This window comes from Polypterus senegalus, chromosome 17 (genome assembly GCF_016835505.1).
Source record: "Polypterus senegalus isolate Bchr_013 chromosome 17, ASM1683550v1, whole genome shotgun sequence".
Classification (NCBI taxonomy): domain Eukaryota; kingdom Metazoa; phylum Chordata; class Cladistia; order Polypteriformes; family Polypteridae; genus Polypterus; species Polypterus senegalus.
Window position 1 is genome coordinate 89,178,699 of NC_053170.1, and position 25,507 is coordinate 89,204,205.

At 44.0% G+C, this 25,507-nt stretch overlaps 1 protein-coding gene across 2 annotated transcripts in view; it reads left to right on the plus strand.

Annotated features, from left to right (window-relative positions):
- Positions 1–967: 967 nt before the first annotated feature.
- Positions 968–25,507, plus strand: part of tha1 (threonine aldolase 1) — a 42,878-nt gene continuing 18,338 nt past the window's right edge. Inside the window, exons 1-5 of one of the 2 annotated variants that reach the window (XM_039740156.1) lie at positions 968–1,350; positions 2,114–2,197; positions 2,480–2,568; positions 20,295–20,480; positions 23,697–23,834. In XM_039740156.1, the coding sequence (XP_039596090.1) occupies positions 1,116–1,350; positions 2,114–2,197; positions 2,480–2,568; positions 20,295–20,480; positions 23,697–23,834 (732 nt within the window). In that variant the 5' untranslated portion in view covers positions 968–1,115. The remainder of the gene's footprint in view (positions 1,351–2,113; positions 2,198–2,479; positions 2,569–20,294; positions 20,481–23,696; positions 23,835–25,507) is intronic. The other variant, XM_039740157.1, reaches the window with a different exon arrangement.

The window sequence follows — 25,507 nt, forward strand, 5'->3', positions numbered from 1 at the left end:
GCTTGTAGAGATTCTCCCAGAAACACTCAATGCTGAAATCGCTGCCAAAGGGGCGTTTTACAGAGTACTGCATGAAGGTTTTAGAATACTGTACTGCCATGAATGAGAGATTTCGGTTTTTGATATTTATTAAATTTGCAAACCTTTCTGAAAAGACAAATATACTTTGCCATTATGGATTATTGAGTGGGGAGTTATGGGCAAAAATAGCAAATGGATCCTTTTAAAATGAAATCTACAACATAATGAAATGTGCAAAAAGTGAAGTTTCTAAATTCTCTCTGAATCCACCGTTATGATGTAAATAAAAGTGTACACTGCTAGGAGGCGACACCATCGACCTCACTTTTCCCAACTCCGTGAGCCCATGGCAGAATCCTTCCCGAGTCGCGCCGTGTCCACTGACTCCCCCAGGCCAACTGACTTCAGCCTCGGAGAAGTGAGACCTCTTTACCTTCGCCCCTTTTCCACGCCTTCCACTCCTTTTATGGCCTGCTTCTCGTGGTGACTCCACCCCTTTTTTATAGCGCTCGGATAAGTTGAGCAACATGTCTTTCACAGGTCTGAACCGCAGACGTGACAATAATTGTAATTGATTCCGTAGTTCATTTCACGATATCTTTAAATAACAAACGATGATATAAAGTTTTCTCCAAACGATCTAGTAACATTTTGCACAAAAATTTACATACATATATCCACAAATTATGGGTAGCTTTGTATTTATAATTGAATTCAAGATTTAAATTACTGCCGTTTTGAAATTAAATGTAGGTATATTTTATTTAGTTACGTTCCTAGGTAATTTAGGGTTAAAAGATTCAAATGTTTTACGGTATCGTCTAAAGCGCTTTTGAGCTATTTAAATATATTAATATTCATTTTGTTTGCAGTAGTGGATTCTCTCGCTCAAACAGCCCGCCCCGTGAGCTCCGCCCCTCACTCAGTAGTCTCTGGGATAGGCTGAGCTGCCTTGCCGGCTTCCGCCTCTGCACGAGGATTGCCGATTTCGCTCCAGTGCTCGGTTCACTCCTTACCCTCTGCTGTTTTGTCTGAAGATATGAAGTCCATATTTTCCGAATCTTAAGAAGTGTAGTTTTAAAACATTCTGCACTATGAGTTCTGTAATTCTACGCTGCATCGGGCGGCAAGCACGGCACATAAAGCAGTCAACATGGAAGCGCCGTTATCGAGTATCCTTGGAAGGCTCGGTTCCTCCCAGTTCGGTGTCGGTCAGGACGGTAGACCTGCGCAGCGACACCGTCACCCAGCCCGGTCCGGCTATGCGCAGGGCCATGGCAGAGGCCGAGGTTGGCGATGATGTCTACGGTGAAGACCCAAGCGTCAACAGTAAGACGTTACATTCCATCTGTCAGCCTATTAAGACAGAATTAAAAAGTTTTTAGTTGTGCATTTCAGCTTCTGTCATAGCATATTTGTCTTGATTACCACAGGTATGCTCGCTAAATGACAGGGCGAACCTCTTAAAGTAGTCTAACAGTGTTGCTGTGTCACAAAGCATTGTAGTGAAAGGCGCTATATAAAGTAGCAAGTGCCGCGATGACTTAACTACAGATTGTGGGAAAAAGTAACAGAAAATGTAGTCACTGCACATGACTGCATTTTAGAAATATTTCCACCTTGATTATGAATATTCACCATTTATTACTAACCACAAGTAGCATTCTAAAATAGGGGGTTACCTGGATATATCCATTCATCTGTTATTGATATATAAGAAGACCTTAACAAGCATGGTGTTTGACATTAATAAAAATTATAAAGCGTTAATGACAACACTTTAGAATATGGGTTACTCGTTCTAAAGTGTTGTGTAGCAGCATTACAGCCGTCGGACCTCACAAGGTCTGCTAGTGTGTGCAGCAGGCTGCTGGAAATGTTCTTCCAGTCCATAGCAGTCAGCGTATTGTTTTACGCTGTGGTCTCTTGGGGAAGCCACTAGAGTTCAAAAGACGCACCGTGTCTGATTGGGGAAATAGACTTGGAAGTGACTGATTTATCACTAAAGTCTCCTGCGTTGTATTGCTATTTCAGTAAAAACAAAAGCTGATTGACTTTCTCTGTTTCTCTCTTTCTCTCTCTCTGTCTTCAGAGCTTCAGGAGTTAGCAGCCCATCTGTTTGGAATGGAGGCAAGTCTTTTTGTTCCATCTGGCACGATGAGCAATTTGATATCAGGTAAGTATCCTTCTCTTGGGATGGCTTCCTGAAACTGAATAATTAGGTTATGAAATAAATGTTTGTTAGCTAATTTAATAACAGTTAATATCTGCGCTCTCTATTTCTGTAAACATTTAGGTCGGTTTTGTGTGACACTTGCTAGTGAAATGTAAAAATTATGCTTGCAGATCAGTGGTATGCTGGTTAGCGCTGGAGTTCTAATGCTGAGGGCCAGCCCGTATATTACATATTTAATTCCTTATGTGAGTCTCAGTGTTTTTTCATTTTTCTTTTCTATAGTTATGACACACTGCCAACAAAGAGGAGAGGAAATCATTGTTGGGGACCGGGCTCACCTGCATGTGTACGAGCAAGGGGGGAGCGCACAGGTACTTTCCATTACAGGGAGTCACTTTTATTAAATTACTTGACTATTGTTATACCAATGTATTTTACTAGCTTTGATACCCGTCTAAGACGGGTTGAAATCTAAGTAATCAACGTAGACCTCGGCGCTAGCATTTGCAGCCCACCATCTATTAGAGTATAGTGCACCATGTGCTGTATGTCCCTGTTATATATCATTTGGTATGGGATTTGTAAAAGCTGTGTTAATGTTTGTGATGCATCAATGAGAAATGTAATGCATTTTATTACTAAAAAACTTCTGATTTTCCATCTGTTAGAGTGACAGAGGCATGTCAACTGGACAGGCACACAGATACATAGCAATGCTTACCCTTTAATTAATATACTAGCTGTGCCACCCATCAAAGATGGGTTGAAAGCTAAGTAATCAATGTAGACCTCAGCACTAACATTTGCAGCCCGTCGTCTATTAGGATGTGTCACTACAAGTGTTTGTGATGCGCCATCTGTTGGAATGACAAATGTGATGCACATGTCTCTGTTATGCACCATTTGGTGTGGGATTTGTAAAAGCAGTGTTAATGTTTTTTCATGCACCATTTGTTGGAATGACAAATGCAATGCATTTTATTACTACAAATCAGGGATCCACAACTCTGGTCCTGGAGGGCCACAGTGGCTGTAGGTTTTCATTCTAACCCTTTTCTTAATTAGTGACATATGTTTGCTCCTAATTACTCAGACTTAATTAGCAGTCAAACAATAATGAGATACAAAATGAACCAAAACAACTGGTGTCCATCATACAACATCTGAAAATAAAGAAAGGTGAAGGTTTCAGGCATGTTGATCTTCTCAGAACATTTGAACAGAGGTAATTGACAATTTCAGAAATGTCTGCTATTGCACAATTAGAGCAGCAATAAGTCATGGAATTAAAGAACGGGTTTAATTAACCATACGACTCTTCACCTAATTAAGCAGCTGGTTGGAGTGAATTTGGTTGGTGAGTTTGAAGCCCTGACTTAGCTGGTCTTCTCTTGGCTCCCTCACTTCACATTTCATTTCCGTTTGGGTGCCATTGAAGGGAAGAAATGAAGCAATTCAGAGGAACGGTGAGGAAATTCAGGGGAACAAATCTTAGAAAAACAAGTCAATTAAAATGAATTCAAAAGAAGTTAATTAGCAGCAAAAGCAGGTCACTAATTAAGAAAAGGGTTAGAATGAAAACCAGCAGCCACTGTGCCCTCCAGGACCGGAGTTGGAGACCCCAGCTACAAATCGATTGGAATGACGGAGACCTTGCAACTGGATAAACACACAGACTTTTATTGGGGTGGGTGAATTTCACAAGAAGTTTCTAAACCATTTGGTGATTGGAAGCAGATGTTCAGTCGCGAATGATCGTGTGAGTATTAAGGATGGTGTCAGTGCTTCATCTGCCACTTATTATATACAGATGGCGCATCACAAACACTTGTAGTGATCAATCAATCAATCAATCAACATTTATTTATATAGCACATATTCATACAAAAAAATGTAGCTCAAAGTGCTTTACAAAATGAATAGAAAAATAGAAGACACAATAAAAAATAAACATAAGTCAACATTAATTAACATAGAATAAGAATAAGGTCCGATGGCCAGGGTGGACAGAAAAAACAAAAAAAAACTCCAAAGGCTGGAGAAAAAAAATAAAATCTGTAGGGGTTCCAGACCAAGAGACCGCCCAGTCCCCTCTGGGCAATCTACTTAACATAAGTCAAACAGTCCTCTTTGTATTTAGGGTTTTCATGGAAGGACCTGATGATGATGATGGTCACGTAGACTTCTGGCTTTCAGTCCATCAATGTAGGAGCATCATGATGCTTTGAGTAGGTGGAGGTGGCGCAGGCCGCCACCACAAAGAAACCGGAAAAAGAAACAGAAGAGAGAGTAGGGGTCAGTATGGATTTTAGAGCCACTGTGAATAGTTATTACGAAGAATTGAACATACAGAGTATCAGGATTAAGTTAGAGTGAAGTTATGAGAAGGTCATGTTACAGTAATGTGTTTTCAGCAGTGTTTTAAAGTGCTCTACTGTATCAGCCTGGTGAATTCCTACTGGCAGGCTATTCCAGATTTTAGGTGCATAACAGCAGAAGGCCGCCTGCCCGCCTCACCACTTCTTTTAAGTTTAGCTTTTGGAATTCTAAGGAGACACTCATTTGAAGATCTAAGGTTACGATTTGGAATATAACGTGTCAGGCATTCCGATATATAAGATGGAGCAGATTATTTAAGGCTTTATAAACCATACATCCTAATAGACGATGGGCTGCAAATGTTAGTGCTGAGGTCGACATTGATTACTTGGCTTTCAACCCGTCTTTGATGGGTGGCACAGCTAGTATATTAACTAAAGGGTAAGCATTGCTATGTATCTGTGTGCCTGTCCAGTTGACATGCCTCTGTCACTCCAACAGATGGAAAATCAGAACATTTTTAGTAATAAAATGCATTACATTATTCAGGATCATTCTCCTTGTCTGCCCTCTATGGGGTCTTGTGTTTCTTGGCCCTCTGTGACCCTGAATTGGATTAATAATGTATTTGGCTGACCGGTGTTCAAGTTCACGTCCTCCCTTTGTGGAGTTTGCATGTTCTCCCCATGTCTGTCGGTTTCCTCCTGCAGTCCAAAGACATTCAGGTAACTGTAGGTGGAGTGGCGATGCTAAATTGTCCCCTGATATGTGTGCGTGTGTGTGTGTCATTTCACCTTATGATCGACTTGTGCCCTGTTCGGAGATCGTTGCTGCCTTGCACCCAATGCTGGCTGGGTTAGGCTTTAGCTGCCCCACAGCACAGCAACTGATGAAGCAGGTTTAGTGGATGAGTTTTGGTTGCTCAGTTTTAGGTTTCTGGGGTCTTATTGTCAAATGTAAAGAGCACAGTGAACGTCTTACTTGCACGTGCTGATCAAGATGCCATGTGGTTCCATTCTTCAGCACCATGTTTAATAACGACAGCTACTGAGACTCCCTGAGACTTCTGACTGCCTTAACTGAGCATTTTCACAATAATAAGGTAGGCTACAGTAATACAAATAAGTAAAGAAAAGCTTTTCAATATTTTTTTTTTGTTCTTTATTTTACCTTATACAATTTCTTGTATTAGGAATTTGTTAGTTTTCACATAGCCCTTAGGGTCAGAGCGCAGGGTCAGCCATTGTACAGCGCCTCTGGAGCAATTACGGGTTAAGGGTCTTGCTCAAGTGCCCAGCAGAGTAGCATCTCTTTTGGCAGTGATGGGGATTCGAACCGGCAACCTTCTGGATACCAGCACAGATCCTTAGCCTCAAAGCCACCACTCTGCCCATATATGATGTGGATGCACCTTTTAACGTTGAACAAATGGTGCAAAACCACACAGCCTAGCCCTCCAGGCACAAATCCCAGGCTGTAGGATTCCACAATAATACAACTGGCCTTAGAGACGTCACATTTCTGGCCATAAAGTTTCCTGACTGGATTTTCTAGTAAACCTTGTGGGATGGAAAATTGTCCACAACATGATATATATAAAGCAACATGGTGGAACCTTTCCCCCCTAATCATTAAGGGTTATTATACATCAGGGACAAAAAACAAGAGTAAAGGTCAAATATGCTGCTGTTATGCAAACAATAAGGAAATAAATGAAATAGCAAGTAGTAAAAAGAATGAACAAGCAACGAAGTGGTAAACAACTGGCACATTGGCTGACAAATGTACTGCAACTAGAAATGATAAAAAGAAAACTCAAGAGCTAGTTGTCTAGGCAGTAAATCTTTATTTGGTAGTGAAAACACTAACAACATTTATTTCTACAGCACATATTCATACAAAAAAAACGTAGCTCAAAGTGCTTTACAAAATGAAGAATAGAAAAATAGAAGACACAATAAAAAATAAACATAAGTCAACATTAGTTAACATAGAATAAGTAAGGTCCGATGGCCAGGGTGGACAGGAAAAAACAAAAAATAAATAAATAAAAAACTAAGGCTCCATGCATACGTTTTCATTTAAAAACCACCACTCACAATCCTCTTCTTCTTTCGGCTGCTCCCGTTAGGGGTCGCCACAGCGGATCATCTTCTTCCATATCTTTCTGTCTCCTGCATCTTGTTCTGTTACACCCTTCTTCTTTTTCAGCCAACAGTAGCCCAATGTCCACCAGCACCCTGTTGGCTAACAGTACCGGTGGCGGTTGTTGTTAACCCGAGGCTCGACCGATCCCGTATAGAAATTTGTATTGTTGTCCGCATATTGATTTGGCAAAATTTTACACCGGAAGTGCTGCATGAGCACCCAGAAACACTCTGGGGTGTGCGTGGATTCTCTTCCGGCAGCTTTTCCAGGTGTGGTGGAAGTGCTGCAGTCCAACACTCTATAATCATCTGGGAGCCCCCTGGCGATGGCCACGGGCACCAACTGGGTTGAGCTTCTAAGCTCTGATCGCATGGCCCCCATGTGGACCAGGGTGGCTGCCCGCCCTCTCGTGGCCCGGGGAGGTATTGTCTGTCTACCGGTCCTTCCAGGCATCCCGGGTGGCCAGGATCCCCAGCCATCCGCCACAAAATTATATTAGACTAGCCAACCCGCGGCGTACCATACGCCGCATAATCAGGCCGGTTTTTGAATGATTTTTAAGCACAGGGAGAAAATTAACATTTGAAAACTCGGTAATGTAATAAATCAGCGAGAAAAGCAACATTGTAACAATGCACGGAACGAACCAACACACAATCGTCCGTGACTGAAAACCGGTGGACCACCATCGCGCCTTCTCCTCCCAGACAGAGGGATGGGGGTGGACGGCGCTCAGGCGTGGAGGATGGAACGGGAAGAGAGGAGGAGGACGTCCATTCCGCTCCCTCTTGCTGTATGTAGCGTGTAAAACAGTTTGCTATGGTGCACGCGGTCGTGCGTCGTAACCGAAAACTCGGTTTTTAAAGACTGCTTACTTCATTACGTTTTAACCTCAGTTGTAAAGGGTTGTTTTAAGGATCCCATGGGATACCCCTCGCAAACAGTTTTACACGCTGCATATGGCGACTCACCTCCGCGAGAAACATGCCTCTATGAACAGTCAAGGTGGCTCGGAGGTACATGAGGCCTCTACGACAGACGAATATAAATGTCGTCGCGTCCGAGTTGATGGCCGTGGCTCCGCAAGTTGTCATCGTATCCAATGGTCTTGGAGTTGGTGGGCGTGGCTCCTTCCTGCGTCCGCCATAAGTGTCTTACTTGTCGGCGGCTTAGTGAATCCACGACCCTTCCGGCGTGCTTTCCATGGGTGTCTTGCCTTACTGAATTTTATATATATATATATATACACAGTGGTGTGAAAAACTATTTGCCCCCTTCCTGATTTCTTATTCTTTTGCATGTTTGTCACACAAAATGTTTCTGATCATCAAACACATTTAACCATTAGTCAAATATAACACAAGTAAACACAACATGCAGTTTTTAAAATGGTGGTTTTTATTATTTAGGGAGAAAAAAATCCAAACCTTGGATTGGAACACTTTTTAATCAGAGTACAGCATAAAGTCAATGAAACTTATGGGATATTAATCTGGTCAGTTAAGTAGCAGAGGGGGTTGTTAATCAGTTTCAGCTGCTGTGGTGTTAATGAAATTAACAACAGATGCACTAGAGGGACAACAATGAGATGACCCCCAAAACAGGAATGCTTTAACAGGTGGAGGCCACTGACATTTTTCCCTCCTCATCTTTTCTGACTGTTTCTTCACTAGTTTTGCATTTGGCTACAGTCAGTGTCACTACTGGTAGCATGAGGCGATACCTGGACCCTACAGAGGTTGCACAGGTAGTCCAACTTCTCCAGGATGGCACATCAATACGTGTCATTGCCAGAAGGTTTGCTGTGTCTCCCTGCACAGTCTCAAGGGCATGGAGGAGATTCTAGGAGACAAGCAGTTACTCTAGGAGAGCTGGAGAGGGCCATAGAAGGTCCATAACCCATCAGCAGGACCAGTATCTGCTCCTTTGGGCAAGGAGGAACAGGATGAGCACTGCCAGAGCCCTACAAAATGACCTCCAGCAGGCCACTGGTGTGAATGTCTCTGACCAAACAACCAGAAAGACTTCATGAGGGTGACCCAAGGGCCCCATGTCCTCTAATGGGCCCTGAGCTCACTGCCCAGCAGCATGCAGCTCGATTGGCATTCGCCATAGAATACCAGAATTGGCAGATGCACCACTGGTGCCCTGTGCTTTTACAGATGAGAGCAGGTTCACCCTGAGCACGTGACAGAAGTGAAAGGGTCTGGAGAAGCCATGGAGAACATTATGCTGCCTGTAACATCATTCAGCATGAGCAGTTTGGTGGTGGGTTAATGATTGTCTGGGGAGGCATATCCATGGAGGGTCACACAGACCGCTACAGGCTTGACAAAGGCACCTTGGCTGCCATTAGGTATCAGGATGAAATCCTTGGACCCATTGTCAGACCCTATGCTGGTACAGTGGCTCCTGGTGCACGACAATTCCTGGCCTCATGTGGTGAGAGTATGCAGGCAGTTCCTGGAGGATGAAGGAATTGATACCATTGACTGGCCACCACACTTTCCTGACCTAAATCCAATAGAACACCTCTGGGACATTATGTTGTGGTCCATCCAATGCCACCAGGTTGCACCTCAGACTGTCCAGGAGCTCAGTGATGCCCTGGTCCAGATCTGGGAGGAGATCCCCCAAAACACCATCTGTCATCTCATTAGAAGCGTGCACCGACGTTGTCAGGCATGTATACAAGAACACAGGGGCCATACAAAGTGCTGCGTACAATTTGGAGTTGCTGCAATTAAATTTGGGCAAAATGGACTAGCCTGCCACATCATTTTTTCACTCTGATTTTTGGGCGTCTTTGACATTCAGGGCTCTGTAGGTTGATCATTTTCATTTCCATCAAGCGATGTGGCATCCTTTCGTTCCTAACACATTACCCAGTCTATATCAGTATAGATATCCAGGAGGATTTCTTTTTCCCATTGAGATATGATGTGTTTTCAAAGTGTTCCTTTCATTTTTTTGAGCAGTTTATATATATTATAATATATATATATATATATATATATATATATATATATATATATATATATATAAAAGAGAGAGAGATACAGTATATATGTATGTGTGTGTGTGTGTGTGCGTGCGTGCGCATGTCATTTTATGCTGGATTGGGCACATTGGGCACAGGTACACTAGCACTGCGCACACAGTATGCACAAATGAAGCCATGTTTCCCATTGAGATAACTGAGGGTCAAGTAGAACCTGCCACAGATAGATAAAGCACACATCTTCTTAATAAAACAGCAGACCCTACCTGTATGGTTTTACTGAAATACATCAGCTATGTGGCACAAAGCAGACCCGATTCTGGGTGGGATACCAGATAATTGCAGGACACACTGATGCTTCACCGACTTAAAGTGACCAGTTCTGGTCTACAGAATCCAAATATTTCAGATGTGCACATTCAGCTCATTTTCTAAGTCCGCCTTGACTATGTGATCATTTTAAAACTTAAAACTTATCACAGCAAAAGAGGAATTTGTAAGTGGTGTCCTTGAAGGCTGCAGAATGGATCCGGCATAATAATAATACATTTTATTTTTTAATAGGTGCTTTTCTAAACAATGAAGGGCACCGACCAGTAGACAAAACACACATTTAAAAACAAAACTAAAATACAAAAATTAAAATCAGACAGAGCAATTGTAACCAAAGAGAAGAAGCAGTCAAATGAGTTTTAAGTTTAGATTTGAAAAGTGAGAATGATTTAATATTTCTAAGCTCTGATGGTAGTGAGTTCCAGAGCAGAGCAACTGAATGCTCTGCTCTCCATGGTGGTAAGATGGGCGAAGGGCACAGTCAAGTGGATGGAGGGAGAGGATCTAAGGGTACGGGAGGGAATGGCAACACGGAGAATAAATCTGTAATTGCAAGCAGTCACATAATCAATGTCTACTGCATACTTCTAAGTTCACAGTTGTAACTTGTAATTATATTCTTTTGTTTACCTGTTTCAGAACTCCTGTTGAATTAAAAACAGGTAAACAGAGAATCCATTAAAGCCAGGGTTTAATTTGCAGCCATGAATGAGTCACTGATTAGGTGACGGCTCCTCGGCCCCAGTGCTCTCCCGCCCGTCTGCACTTTTGCTCAAGTGTCTAGCCCGAGGACTGTCTCAAGGTGGCAGCATAAACCTGAGGATTTCTTTTTGAATCTGCCTTAAGGAAATCGGCGTTTTTAATCTGTTAAACGTGTTGGCACCCTTTAGTTTAAATTGTTTGATTCTTCAAGAGCATGAAGAAGCGCAGAAATTGTATAACTGATTATTTTCATTTCTTAAATGTCACCAACAACAAATGCCACGTGGTGTATATTTATCGTTAAATGTCACACTAGTTAGTTTATTGTCTTTAAGTTTATAGTTTCAAGTGGATTTGTTCATTTTTACTTTTTTCTACTGCCTTCAGCGGCGACTCACGATTGGCCCTCTTGTGGCGGTGAGTGTGTGAGGCTGTGCCCACCTGCGGTATGGACAGGCATGTCCAGGTATTGCTGAGGTAGACTCCAGTCCGCTCCCCACCTCAACTCTTGAGTCGGTTTAAGTCCGCTTGTCATTCTGAAAAGTAACTGGTGCTGCGTGGCACAATGCAAGGGCCCCTGGCATTCGGCTCTGGGCCAAAGATTATTGATTATTATAAAGATAAGATGTCTGTCTAGTAGGGCTCAGGTATTGGCACTGATGTCCCGATTTGATTCAATATTGATTTTATCTTGATTGAATTAGCGTGCACTGATATATTTCAAGTCTTTTTTAGAGATTACTGTATACACTCACGGGTAAGTTCTCTCGCGGATAAGTTGGGGCTTGATTTTACTGTTTAATTTCCAGAATTTTATAATGTCGGTCTTATAAGTGGAATGCGGAAAAATCGCCGTATTGGTCCAAGAGATTATGATATGCTAACGCCCACCTGAGAGAGTGACCACGGGGCACATGGCCTTTTTTTAATCTATGTGGGTGTGGCAATGCCCTGTATCAGCGTGTACTCCTAACCTCTCTCTCCATTGTGCCTACATGGCCACACAGTGATACCCGAATGATTCCGAAGCAACGTTTGCACCGATTTGTGTTTTTTGTATCTCACACCCTCATACACTTTTATCGTGAGAGCATCGCTTACCTACGATGGAGCGTTCGATCAGAAGAAAATATGAAGCTGGTTTTAAAATAAATGTCGTTGAAGTAGCGAAAGAAATCGGTAACTGGGCTGCTGCAACAAAATTTCTATGCGTCTGAGAAACTGATGTGAGGTTAGAGGAGGCAAGAAGATGTAATAAAAAAAATGTGTTGTATTTTTGAACGGGCATATAAGTCGGGGTCTGATTTTTATGATCGATTTTTCAGGTTTCAAGACCCAGCTTATATGTGAGTATATACGGTACTTAACATTGCATAGAGAACACTAATAAAATGTGACAAATTACAGTAACACTTTATTTGAAGGGTGTCTGCATGGTGACCTCATAACATATGGATAAACCTGGAGTGACATTTCAGAAGCAATACTTGATTAGTAATGAACAGTTAACATCAGCATTTGGGAGATGTGGAACAAAATATTATTGCTCTTTCAAAAAAAAAAAAAAAAATTTCACAACCCTGCAGTCATTCAGAATTCACCATAATTTAACTATCATGTATTACCGTGGCACAGTGGGTAACGCTGCTGCTTCCTCGCAGTTAGGAGACCTGGGTTCACTTCCCGGGTGCTCTCCCTGTGTGGAGTTTGCATGCAGGATAGAAGCATTGGCAATCCTAAATTGTCCCTGGTGTGTGCTTGTGCCCTTCCGGTGAGCTGGCACCCTGCCCAGGGATTTGTTCTTGTCTTGTGCCCTGTGCTGGATGGGATTGGCTCCAGCAGAACCCTTGACCCTTAGGATATGGCAGGCTGGGGAATGACTGACTTACTGTTACTTTGTCTATCAAAACCTTTCTTTTTAAATTTTACACTGTGGCTATGTTTAAATTTGTACAGCTCTATTTGATAATAACTGTTTAAAAATGGCGGTGGCACATTGGCGCAGTGGGTAGCGCTGCTGCCTCGCAGTTAGGAGATCTGGGGTTCTCTTCCCGGGTCCTCCCTGTATGGAGTTTGCATGTTCTCCCCGTGTCTGCGTGGGTTTCCTCCCACAGTCCAAAGACATGCAGGTGGGGTGCATTGGCGATTCTAAATTGTCCCGTGTGTGGGTGTGCCCTGCGGTGGGCTGGCGCCCTGCCCGGGGTTTGTGTCCTGCCTTGCACCCTGTGTTGGCTGGGATTGGTTTCAGCAGACCCTTGTGACCCTGTAGTTAGGATATAGCGGGTTGGATAATGGATGGATGTACGGATGTATTGCCATATCAGTGTCCACACATATTAGGGGGGACTCCTTATTTTAATTCTATGCAATGGCATCTACTTTATAAAACATCTATATTGCCTTGCAAATAATATTATAAAACAGTCTTAAATAATAAATGTTATTCAATAACCTCTCCATGTGTTATGAATCTCCCTGTAGACACCCTTGAACTAAACTGTTAGCCAAAGGTATTCCCCTAAAAGCTCACTTATTTTGCAGACATTTTGCATCTACTTGGTATCTTCATGCACACGTGCGCTCCGGCCGTCTGTTGATTGCAAGTAAAGAAGAAGTTCAGCCAGTGTGTGGCGTGGCGTGAGATCAGATGAAAAGAACTGAACGGCCTGTGTTTAATCCTGCATTTACTGAGGGGTACATTTCAAATCGGCCCAGTTTGGGGTCACAGGTTATCACTGCAGCCGTGGGTGTAAAGCAAAGAAGCAGACGTGGTGGACGTACGCCACCATCACCCAGCCAGGCACAAGAGAGTGTGTCGTGTGTGGGCCACAAAGAGATGCCTTTAAATAAACGGGGCAGTTTGGTTTTAATCCAACTGTTTGTTATGGCTGTGTTCGAACAGTGTGATCAGGTGGCGCAGTGGTCAGCGTTCATACCTGGAATCTCCAGGGGGCTCGTTTTGGAGATGGATGCGATTTACTTCACAGCACATGACCCGAAGGACTAAACGTGTTTCGAAAAACACATGGCTGTGCTTCTGGTCATTTTGTATTTGGCTGACGCCTTTCTCCGAGGCGACTCACAACGTCTGTGATACGATTGGTGACATTCCTTTGGGTTTTCCAATTGGAGCACTGGCAGGTCAGGTGACTTGGTCAGCTTCCTGAAGGTTCATGTGTGGACTTTAATAACAAATGCTGGCCTGTCCAACGTGCAGGTTTTCATACAAAAGAAGAAAAAGTAACAGAATGTTTACACATTACATTTAATTAATAATAAATAACTGTATAACATGTTTAGTTACTTATTTGTGAGCAATGTGTAATGTAACTAACTCACCTTTAAACATAACGTTTCCCAGCAGCGGCCCTTATTTTATTTACTTGATGTATCTGAATGAAAGGTGGCTGAAAGGGGTCCTGCTCTCAGGTGCTGAATGGTTTTATTAAATTTCTCTTGCAGATGTGCAAACTCTTTCTATGAAATACTCTACAGCAGGGGTCCTCAACTCCGGTCCTGGAGGGTCCCAAGTGGCTGCAGGTTTTCATTCTCACCCTTTTCTTAATTAGTGACCTGTTTTTGCTGCTCATTAACTCCTTTAACGTTCATTTTAACTGACTTGTTTTTCAAGATTTGTTCCTCTGAAGTGAAATGTGAGGTAAAGGGGGGCCAACAGAAGACCAGCTAAGTCAGGGCCTCAAACTCCAGCCAGCTGCTTAATGAGGCGCCAGTTCTTGTTGTTAATTAAACCCGTTCTTTAATTCCAGGGCTCATTGCTGCTCTAATCGTACAACAGCAGACATGTCCGTTGATTTTCTCCTTTCTAAGAGCTCTGGTCAAATGTTTTAGGGACCTGAGCAGATCAGCCTTCCTGAGACCTTCACCTTTCTTTATTTTCAGACTAGCAGGAGTACCCGGCCTCGCCCGGGAATCTATTGGCGCTTTTCCACTGCATAGTACGGCACAGCTCACCTTGGTTCGGCTCAGTTCGGCTCGGTTTGCGTTTCGACTGCAGTTTAGTACCGCTTTAGAGTGGGGGATTATTCACGTCGTTATAGTTGCGCCGCTCTACTGCCGTGACATCATCGTAACGCGCCACAAGCGACCTCCTGAAAAACGTTTTCATTCCGTGTCGCCCCATCCAGCTCTCGCTGGATCCGCTCCTCGGCTACCAACGAGAGGAACGTCTGTACTTCCTCAATAGACCACGAAACAGCCATTTTTGGTTAAAACAAAATGGTGCGTCCGAACCTTCGCTGGCTGTGCTAAAAATCTAGCGGGTCTGTTGTGTGTCGTGTCGCAAGTTCAGTGACGCAGTAATGACGATTTTCTCCGGCCAAACAGTGACCAGCAGAGTTTACACGTCACGTTTTGGTAACGGTTCGGCGCTTGGAACCTCGGCTGAGGTGGTACTAAAAAAAGGACCAGGTACTGTTCCCAGTGGAAAACCCCCCAAAAGTGAGCTGAACTGAACCGTGTCGTGCCGTACTATGCAGTGGAAAAGCGCCATTAAACTGGTGAAATTCCCAAATGAAAGAAACAGAACATAGAAATAGAACAAACCGTTTTCTGACTCACATTTTATTGCAAGTTCCTCCACTCTGGATTCGGTCTGCTGTGGCATTTCAGACACCCTTGAAATAGACTTTCTTGCGGACCTTCCAATTCTACGTCCTTTTTTTCGGTGGCGTGGATATATTAGCGGAACGCAGGACAATTATAATGTGTTAGACGGTATTACGTACGGAATAAGCACCACAGTGAGATGAATTTACGTTATTTACAATAAGTCAGAGAGCGAACAAATAGCAGCAGTCAGTCAGAAAGAGCAACAGTGAAATCGTATTGTGAGTTGGAAAGCGAGCAAATAACACCACAAATACGGAAAGCCAGTGACAAAGAAACCGTACTGGGGAAAATGGCGGGGAGCGGCGCTGTATTTGTAAGGAGCGCCTGTGTTGAACTGTGATGCTATCTAACGGACGTTGGCGATGGTAACTACAGAGAGAAGTGACATACAACCGGTGCTGCGTTGGGGGAAGATGGTGGGGCAACCCGAGGTTCCACTGTATTATTAAAACACGACACTCCTGTTCTTGCCATGTGTTGCTCCATCCTCTCTTGAATAATTCCTTCCATTGCTTTACCTGTGTTGCACGTTAAGCTTGTCGGCCTGCGGTTACTTGGATCTGCCTGATCATCTTTAATAACATAACAGGATGATATTTTGCTGATTTCCCCAGTGTGGAGTGGCATTCTCAAAATATGCATCAAGGGTTTATATATGCACTCACTTTACAAAAAATAAATAAATCACAAAAATGGTGACATTTTATGTGTGTGTCTGGACTGAGATTGAGGAGCACAGTGAAGCAGCAGCAGTGCTCAGCCTCAGGTGTATTTTGGCTCATTTATCGTTAGCCTCTTATTAGAAATAGGACTGTCAATGGATGATTTGTAAAAGGTCAGCAGGCCCCCAGTATTAGCCCACCTATCCATTCGCATTTCAAAGCCACTTAATCCAATCACCATTTTAAAGAGAAGTCGTTTTCTTCATTATTTCTCTCTGATTTCCTCGGTGACAGCTGTCATTTCCTGTGTAGCGTTGCTGCTGCCTTGCAAGCTAAGGAGCGGATGCACAAGTGTTGTTAAGAGAAATCAAGCGAAGCAGATGGCGTTCTGGAACATATGTTAAGATCGGATTCACATGTGCAGGCATTCTCAAAAACTTGTAACAGCCATTAAATCTGTAGGGCAGAAGCAGCTCCGGGAGGAACGCGGGGTTAAGGGAAAGCGTTCAAAATGCAGAGCCCGTGTCGCTGAAGACTAAATTCCTGTTCCTGCTCGGGGCATGCCGAATCCGTTTGTCAGGCAGGCCATCATTTTGTGTACGCCTTTTATAGTCGTCGGCAACACCCATGGGCTTTAAAATCAAGGTAGTGCAGACCCTGAAGGGCCTCAGTGACTGCGCATTTTCATTTGGGCCACCTTCTTAATTACTAACCCATCACTGCTACACTCATTTGTGAAGAAGCACTTGACTATTTGAGCCTCTTAAAGGTTTGTTGTTCTGCGGGGTACACAGTATCAAGTGTATGAGGGATAAAAAAAAAAAAGTTCCAAGGATTGTCTTGAGTTTTTTTTGTTTTTTTATTTCCCCCGGGTTCGCGTGGGACGGTGCTGCCATCGGCTTTAGGATCCGGCGTCTGTCAGAGGAGGATGTGATGTGCATCTTAGCTCAAAGGGCATTCAAAATGGGATTGATATCGGACTAATCGTCACCGTGTCCCAGTGGGGATTGAACAGCAGTCTTTAGTCACGTGTGTATGTATGTGTATGTGTGTGTGTGTGTGTGTGAAACCATGGCGGATGACCTGGAGGACCAGCTGAGGAAAGTGTGTATCGAGATGGCGCGCTTGGCAGTTCTGCTGTGTGCAGCGGGATGTGCGTCTGAGGCTGCAGGCCCACACAGAAGCCTTAGTTTAATAATCTCATTAAGGCATACCAGTTTGAAATGAGAAACTCTTCATAATTTGCTCACGTGAAATCGCCAAAGGGTTTAAGAGTGGACAGTACATGTCTGGAAGGGGGACACCGAAATCAAAAGGAGTTGGGAAGACGACTCTCTCTCTTTGAGCATTCACGGGGCTAAACTGAGTAAGCAAGCCTTTGGAAAGGTTGATTTTTTTTTTCCTGTCTTTATTCCATCCATCCATTTTCTAACCCGCTGAATCCGAATACAGGGTCACGGGGGTCTGCTGGAGCCAATCCCAGCCAACACAGGGCACAAGGCAGGAACCAATCCTGGGCAGGGTGCCAACCCACCGCAGGACACACACAAACACACCCACACACCCAGCACACACTAGGGCCAATTTAGAATCGCCAATCCACCTAACCTGCATGTCTTGGGATTGTGGGAGGAAACCATATAATTATTTTTTCAAGTACTTTTTTGTTTTCTTTACAGACCCAAAGTTTAGTATGACAAACTGATTATTAATTTCTGCTTTGGACCCTAACTTGCTGGGGTGGATTCTGGACTTTCAGCTAACAGGACACAAACATTGAGCGTTAATGGCCGTTGAAGTAGGATGCCTATGTAACGCAGGTGTTTTGGACCAGACAGACAGGAGAGAGGCTCGTCTGTCTGATGTCTCGTGTTTTATGTACCACAACAGAATGGAACAAAGGAACAAAGAAGGGGCGTAAGATTACAGCTGAACCTGTCGAATCTGTAAAGCCTGCTACCAGAAAAGGTGGGCACACTCGCCATACTTTGGAACTGTGTAGGGAGTTTGTTATGCAGTCGTCTAATTTGACATAACCTGCGTGTAATATGACACGCTCAGGCAATGTCCTTCGTCAAGTTTGACTTCCCCTCTGACTAGAAGTCGTGTAACGTGACATTGGCTTAAGGAGAAAAATCTTAAAATGCAGCAGCAGGAATGGAATGAAATCCTGCAGTCGCTTCGGCCCTCCAGGGTCTAAGTTTGACAGGCCTGTCTTCAGAGTTGTGTGCTATACCGGTACTGGAAAAGTACAGAAAAGGAAAACTTTTTAAAACTGTTACAGTACCAGCATTATGAGATTTTCTGTACCGAAAGTAAACATCTCGTGTTCCTCTCAACCTCCACCAGCCCTTCTTCCCTGTCAGCACTTGCTGTGCACTTTGGCTTACTCCATATGCACTTTTGACATACCGTATATACTCGAGTATCAGCTGACCCGAATATAAGCCGAGGTACCTAATTTTACCTACAAAAACTGGAAAAACTTATTGACTCAAGTATAAGCCTAGGGTGGGAAATGCAGCAGCTACTGGTAAGTTTCAATAATGAAAATGAATACCAATGAAATTACCGTACATTAATTGAGGCATCAGCTCATTAATTGAGCACACAGCCCAGAATGAGCCTCACAGAGGCTGCACAGCACCACACAGAGCCCGCAGCAGTTCTTCTACCACCCGCAGACCAAACCAGGTACAGTGGAACCTCGGGTCACGACCGTAATTCGTTCCAAAACTCTGGTCGTAACCCGAAGTAATTTTCCCCCATAGGATTGTATGTAAATAAAATTAATCCGTTCCAGACCGTACAAACTGTATGTAAATATATTTTTTGTAAAGATTTTTAAGCACAAATATACAGTAGTTAATTATACCATAGAATGCACAGTGCAATAGTAAACTAAATGTAAAAACCTTGTACAACAGAGAAAACTAACACTGCAAGAGTTCGCGCTATAGCACTACAAACCGCTCGCTAAAAACACTTTTTTTTAATGAGTTTTAAGCACGGGAAAAAAATGAACATTTGAAAAATCCGTGATTTAATAAACCACCAAGAAAAGCAACATTGCAACAATGCATGCTACGAACCGATCGCTGTAAACAGAAGTAAAGTGGAGGTTAAAATCCAATAGAAAAAAGTCATTAAATACAACAAGGTTAGAACAATGCTCGAAGCAGTCGCTTTAAAAACAAGCCCGGTGCATTCTTTAACTGCCTTCTCGGCCTTATGCGGCCAGCTCTCTTTATCTCTCTCTCTGCACAGGGAGAGACTGAACACGTGCGGAAATCATCGGCGCGCACAAACCGAAAGGGAAACTGGCTTGTTTGTATACAGAGTGTGTGGTCGTGAACAGATGCAAAAGTTTAGCAAACTTTTTGGTCGTAACCCGATTTATACGTTGTTCAGAGACGTTTGTGAACCGAGGTTCCACTGTACTGTACACTCCAGCTTTCTGTCGGGTTGGCGGGGGCAGCGGGACCTGACTCAAATGTAAGCCGAGGGTGACGATTTTCAGCACATTTTTGCTTATATTCGAGTATATACGGTAATTGGGACTTCACAGGGGGCCCACCCATTGTTTCGATGTGATCGGAACTTCATTAGGGAAGTGGGGCACCTCAAGGAGGATGGAGTAAGACAGGGATTTTCTGGAGCTTTCCATTATTTGCTTCATAACAAGTTTAGGTAACAGTACTGACGTCTGAAAGCTGGTATCAACACCGAAATAAATATTTCCGTACCGATCCAACAGTGCCTGCGTTAGAAGTTAGGGAAAAGGCTTTGGATCTAAGCCCTTCAACTCTCTATCTGCCATTTTCTGAGAGCAATCAATAGAATTTTTATGAGATTTGAGAAGGAGTTGCAAAAGGTTTAACTGTTTAAGGAGAGATTCATACTGACGTGTGAGTGTAGTGCACCTCATACCGGGCAATTTGAGAGTAACACCATCACTGTTTTACCTGGAAGAGGACTGATGGCTTTGCCGTAACTCCCTCCTTTGCACTGGAGGCTTCCAGTCTCAACCAGATAAATCCCACTGCCTTTCAAGATGGTGTCAGGTAATGAACATGCACCAAACGTTGCCCTTGGCTTACTTGTTTAGTTTCAACTTTTTTGCCAGTGGCAAGTTAAAAGGAATTATCCTGGTACCCTAATCCCTTCTTTCTTTTCCACAGAAATATCATTGGCATCAATCTGTCAAGTTTAAGGTAGCTGAATAGTTGACAGCCTGGCCTGTTCAAGTGAAGGCTTTGTCACTCCGTTCACATCTAACCGTTCTCTCTCTGTCTTCATGTAGTGTGCTGGCGTTCACGCACGCACTGTCCGGAACAACCCAGATGGCACTTTCAACCTGGATGAGGTCGAGTCAAAGATCCGACACGACTTCCCTGACTCGCACTACCCTCGGACCCGCCTGATCTGTGTGGAGAATACGCACAACATCACGGGAGGACGCGTTCTTCCCCATTCATTTCTCAAAGAGGTAACGGTGTCCCTGCACGTCCTGATCGAGAACTTAACGACCGCCATAGGTGTGTGTGTGTGTTTAATAACAGTTAGTGATCGCTCACTGGTGTGTATTAAGATATGCCATCTTTTATGTGTTCACTTACTGATGTTAGCTCTTTGCTGCTCCAGTTGCTAAGGGTGATCGTGAAATGGCTTGATGCCGATGTGGGCCCAAGGTTGCTTGCAGCCAGCGTTGTTCCTGATCAAAACTACAGAGAAAAAAGAGAGCACATTAGAGGAAATGGGAGCCAAGGGAAATCAGGTGACGCAGTCTGCTCTGCCACTCTGAGGCCACTAGGTAACTGTTATTTAAAAAAAGAACAAAAAACACTAAAGCAGAGCTGATCATATTTGGAATAAAGAGTAGCCAGAAAAAAAGGCAAGAAGGATGTCTGCCAATGGAGGGCTGGCAGCTTGACAGTCATAATAAGTGGGCTTGGCTGTGAGACCGTTCTAATTCTGGAAAAAAAACCACATCCACAGACACACACACACACACACTGTGTCCACTTCATTAGGTCTACCTGGCCATTACTCACACATAGACTGCTCCTCCAAACAGCCAATTATGAGGCCGTAACTCACTATATACAGCGCCTTCAGAAGCTCTTCAGACCCCTCCACTTTTTAAACATTTTGTTATGTTGCAACCTTGTGCTGAATTCATTTAAATTCAGGTTTGCCCTCATCGGGTAACACTCAATACGCCCAGAATGACAAAAACCTAAAAAATATTAGAAGTTTTTGCCAAAACTGAAATACCACAGGTATCCATTGAAGCCCCTCTAACAGCAATGCCAGTCTGCATTCTTCTTGGGTTTGACATGACAAGCTTCACACGCTTACTTACTTACTTACTTACTTGTGTGCTCTTGATCCTTCATCCATCCATCCATTATCCAACCCGCTATATCCTAACTACAGGGTCACGGGGAGCCAATCCCAGCCAACACAGGGCACAAGGCAGGAAATAACCCCCATGCGGGGTGCTAGCCCACCGCAGGGCACACACACCAAGCACACACTAGAATCACCAATGCACCTAACCTGCATGTCTTTGGATTGTGGGAGGAAACCCACGCAGACATGGGGAGAACATGCAAACTTCACACAGGGAGGACCTGGGAAGCGAACCCGGGTCTCCTTACTGCAGGCAGTAGCGCTACAACTGTGCCACCGTGCCACCCACTCTTGATCCTTATCGTGTGTAAAGGTCCATATTCGGTTCAGATTCAGCTTTCGGACAGATTGCCTTACATTCTCCTCAAGCACATTTTTGATGTGATGTAGAATTCACGGTTGACTGCACCACTGAAAGCTATCCAGGCCCTAAAGCAGCAGAGCAATCCCAGGCCATAGCATTTCCACCACCATGCTTCACAGTTGGTATGGAGGGTCTTGTCCTGAAGTGCTGTCTTCGGTTTGCACCAAACATGTCTACTTGTTACTGTGGGCAGCCATCTGTTTCTGTCCAGAGCACATTGATCCAGAAGGCCTGGCCTTTACCCTAGATGTTCAATGGCAAACTGCAGCCATGCTCTAACTTTTCTTTGTGGACAGCAAAGGCTTTTTTAGCTGGCACACTTGGAGTGCATTTCAGATGTGTGTAATCATTCTCTGGTTTCAGATGCGTGCACTTTGACACCAACCTTTCCAAGAGTTTCCTGCAGATATTAAAATGAAAGTCTGGGGTTCCAGGAGACTTCTTTTAGGTTCAAGCAGTCAGCCGGCTCTTTTGCTGGGCCAAATTAGCAGTCCTTTGAAATCTACTCCACTTCAAATCATTTGGCAGTCTTTTAAAATCTCACGCCAGTCTCATAGGCATCCACAGCCTTCTTTCTTTTGATTTTTGTCATGATGGCACCACACACGCCAATAGCAAGGAGAACGCCAGAGCCTAGATAGCCGCAGTTTCAATGTGTCGAGTCCCTCCTGCATGCTCTCTAATCATTAGACTCAACAACTGATTCTCATTTTATAGATTGGAAGTGGGGCTAAATTTAGGGATGCACACACTTGACAAATCTGCATTTTTGTTAATTTCGATTATGGCAATGATGGGTCATTTTTTCCTAATATATATCACCCTTATCTGTAAGGCAGTTGTGTACATTATGATCTAACATTTACCTGTTCAATTATTTTTAAAAGGGTGGCACGGTGGCGCAGTGGGTAGCGCTGCTGCCTTGCAGTTAGGAGACCCAGGTTCGCTTCCCGGGTCCTCCCTGCATGGAGTTTGCATGTTCTCCCCGTGTCGGCGTGGGTTTCCTCCCACAGTTCAGAGACATGCAGGTTAGGTGCATTGGTAATCCTAAATTGTCCCTAGTGTGTGCTTGGTGTGCGTGTGTACGCCCTGCCCGAGGTTTGTTTCCTGCCTTGTGCTGGATGGGATTGGCTCCAGCAGACCCCCGTGACCCTGTAATTGGGATATAGCGGGTTGGATAATGGATGGATGGAATATATTTAAAAGTCAGCAGCTTCCATGGGGTGCACACGACTATATGTAACTCAAAAGGTGCATGCTCTGGACACCGTGGGGCGCTCTGACCTCCAAATGGGGCTTCGACCGGCATGGCCTCCACGCAAGTGAGTGTAATCCACATCCAGCAGCGTAGATTGCGAGGCTGCCGCTCTCCGGTCACTTAATTTTGAACTCACTTAGGGTGCGCCGCAGAGACCGTGTACACTCTGAACGCACACAAAAGCAATAGTCTCCTACGAGGCAACATGAGGCGGTGAACGTGCGGACTCTCAAGACGTGTTTTTGATTGTTTTTTTTTTTTTCTGTAAAAGGAGCGACATACTCGATGATGTCTGCTCGCACATCATTAGAACAACAGTTAAGATGTGATCGCAGACGGTACATGTCGCACATCACTACCTACCTGGTTCCAGATTGGTGGACCTAATAAAGCGGCCACTGAGTGTATGTAAGCGTGGGTGTTTGTGCATGCATGTACTGTACATATTTATATATTTTTGTACATTGAAAATCACGCTCGCAGAATAACAAATGGAGTATTATTATCTCTGTGGGCTAGCATTTCTAAAAATGAATTGTTTGTTCGTTTGCTGGCAGCTTCTTGGCAGAATACAAAGCACCCGCGTGCTGATCACATTCTCCAACGCCGTCTCTATTCTTAAATTCGGGCTCTTTTGTTTTCCTGTTTTGTTCCTCTCTGTTTGGCAGCTACGTGCCCTGGCCGACCGTTACGGTCTCGCCGTTCACATGGATGGAGCCCGCTTGATGAACGCCGCTGTGGCAATGAGGGTGCAGCCGTCTGAGATCCTGCAGTACGCCGACTCTGTTAGCATGTGTCTGTCCAAGGTAATGACCTGCATCTGCCCAAAGACCCCCACCCAGTCTGCGCTGGGAGATGTGTGAAAGATTGCTGAAATCGGGACAGCGGGTGGTTGTGTTTTATTTTATAGAGAACATTTCTTTTGCCTCAAGGCTATGGACATCGGAGAAGCACGAAGGGCTAAGAAAACAAGAATACAATACAAATGTCTTGTCAGAAAGGCCCTGAGAGAAGGCAGCAGGCAGTGTGGCCTAGTGGTTAAGGTGTTGGGCTTCAAACCATGAGGGTGTGGGTTTGAATCCTGCTACTGTGTCACCACGAGCAAGTCACTTGACCTGCCTGCTCAGATTCCACCAAACAGGTGTCAGGTGAGCACTTCACATCATCATCACTCTCACTCAATTCAAGTCCAGTTCTAAAAGTGGCTTTATGGTGGTTTTGGCTCCACCCCTGTCATGAATATTGATAGGTTGTTGTAGAGAGAGACAGAGGTTGGAAGCATGCACTGATACAGTATGTTACCGCACCCACCACACGACGAACCACCTCAGGATCCCAGATTAGGACCACACTAATTCGAATGGAGTCGGACACTGCGAGGTTTTTATACAGTGCTGGAGTGCCAATCCTGCCAACAACCCCCAAGTTTTCCCTGCAAGTAGAGCTGGTTGCAGGGTAACATCATACCCATGACGGAGGAATTGCAGAACGGAGTGGAGTCACTTGTCATTTACGGGATTCGAACCGGCAACCTTCCAATTGCCGGGGCAGATTCCTAGCCTCAGTGCCTCCCCTCCGCCTAGAGTTACCACAAAATGGCAGAATTCATAGACATATTCATGATTTTTTTGCAGCATGATGTTATGTTGACCACTAGATGGCAGCAGAAGACTGTCCTGAGAGTTATTTGGGCATAACATTGTAAAGCGGATCGATGACAAGTCACTCCGAATCTAACTCGGGCTTCACAGTATTTATGTCGAGCGTCAGTAGGCTTTGCGCCATAGGAACCAAGTTACCCAAACTATTGTATAACATTTCAGTAATTATTTACCTCTCTGATGCTAATCTTTCTGATCATTAAATAGGCAATTATGATAGCAACTGACGAGAAGAATTCATAATTAATTGCAGAATGACGGTATTTGAGGGTTCCCTTAGAGGGGCCTGTTTCTCTTGCACAATTTGGTTCAAAAACTAATCAGCACATCGTCATCTAAATACCAGGCTTATGTTTTAAGTTCGGTATTTTTTCCGTCCAGTGATTTTAGCTGTGGACTGTCTTCAAGAAACTATGACACACACACAGACAGACACACACCCATTATTGAGATATCGATGTTTTCGGTATCAGGCAACACTAAAACGTCGAGATCTGTCGAAAACTTGAGATCAAATTTTTTAAAATTAAAAAGAAAAGCTACACCCTAGAATATACAGGGTGGGCCCTCATTGCCACATTTCTCCTGCGGTGTTGCTATCAGTGTGTGAAGAGTGGGAGAAGAGGGATGCATTGACAATCCAACACAATGGGCAGCACATTGAACACATTTTATAAGTGGTCAGAAACTTGTAAATAACTCATGAAAGAATAAAGTTACGTTAAAACCAAGCACACCATTGTTTTTCTTGTGAAATTCCCAATAAGTTTGATGTGTCACATGACCCTCTTCCTATTGAAAAAACAAAAGTTGGATCC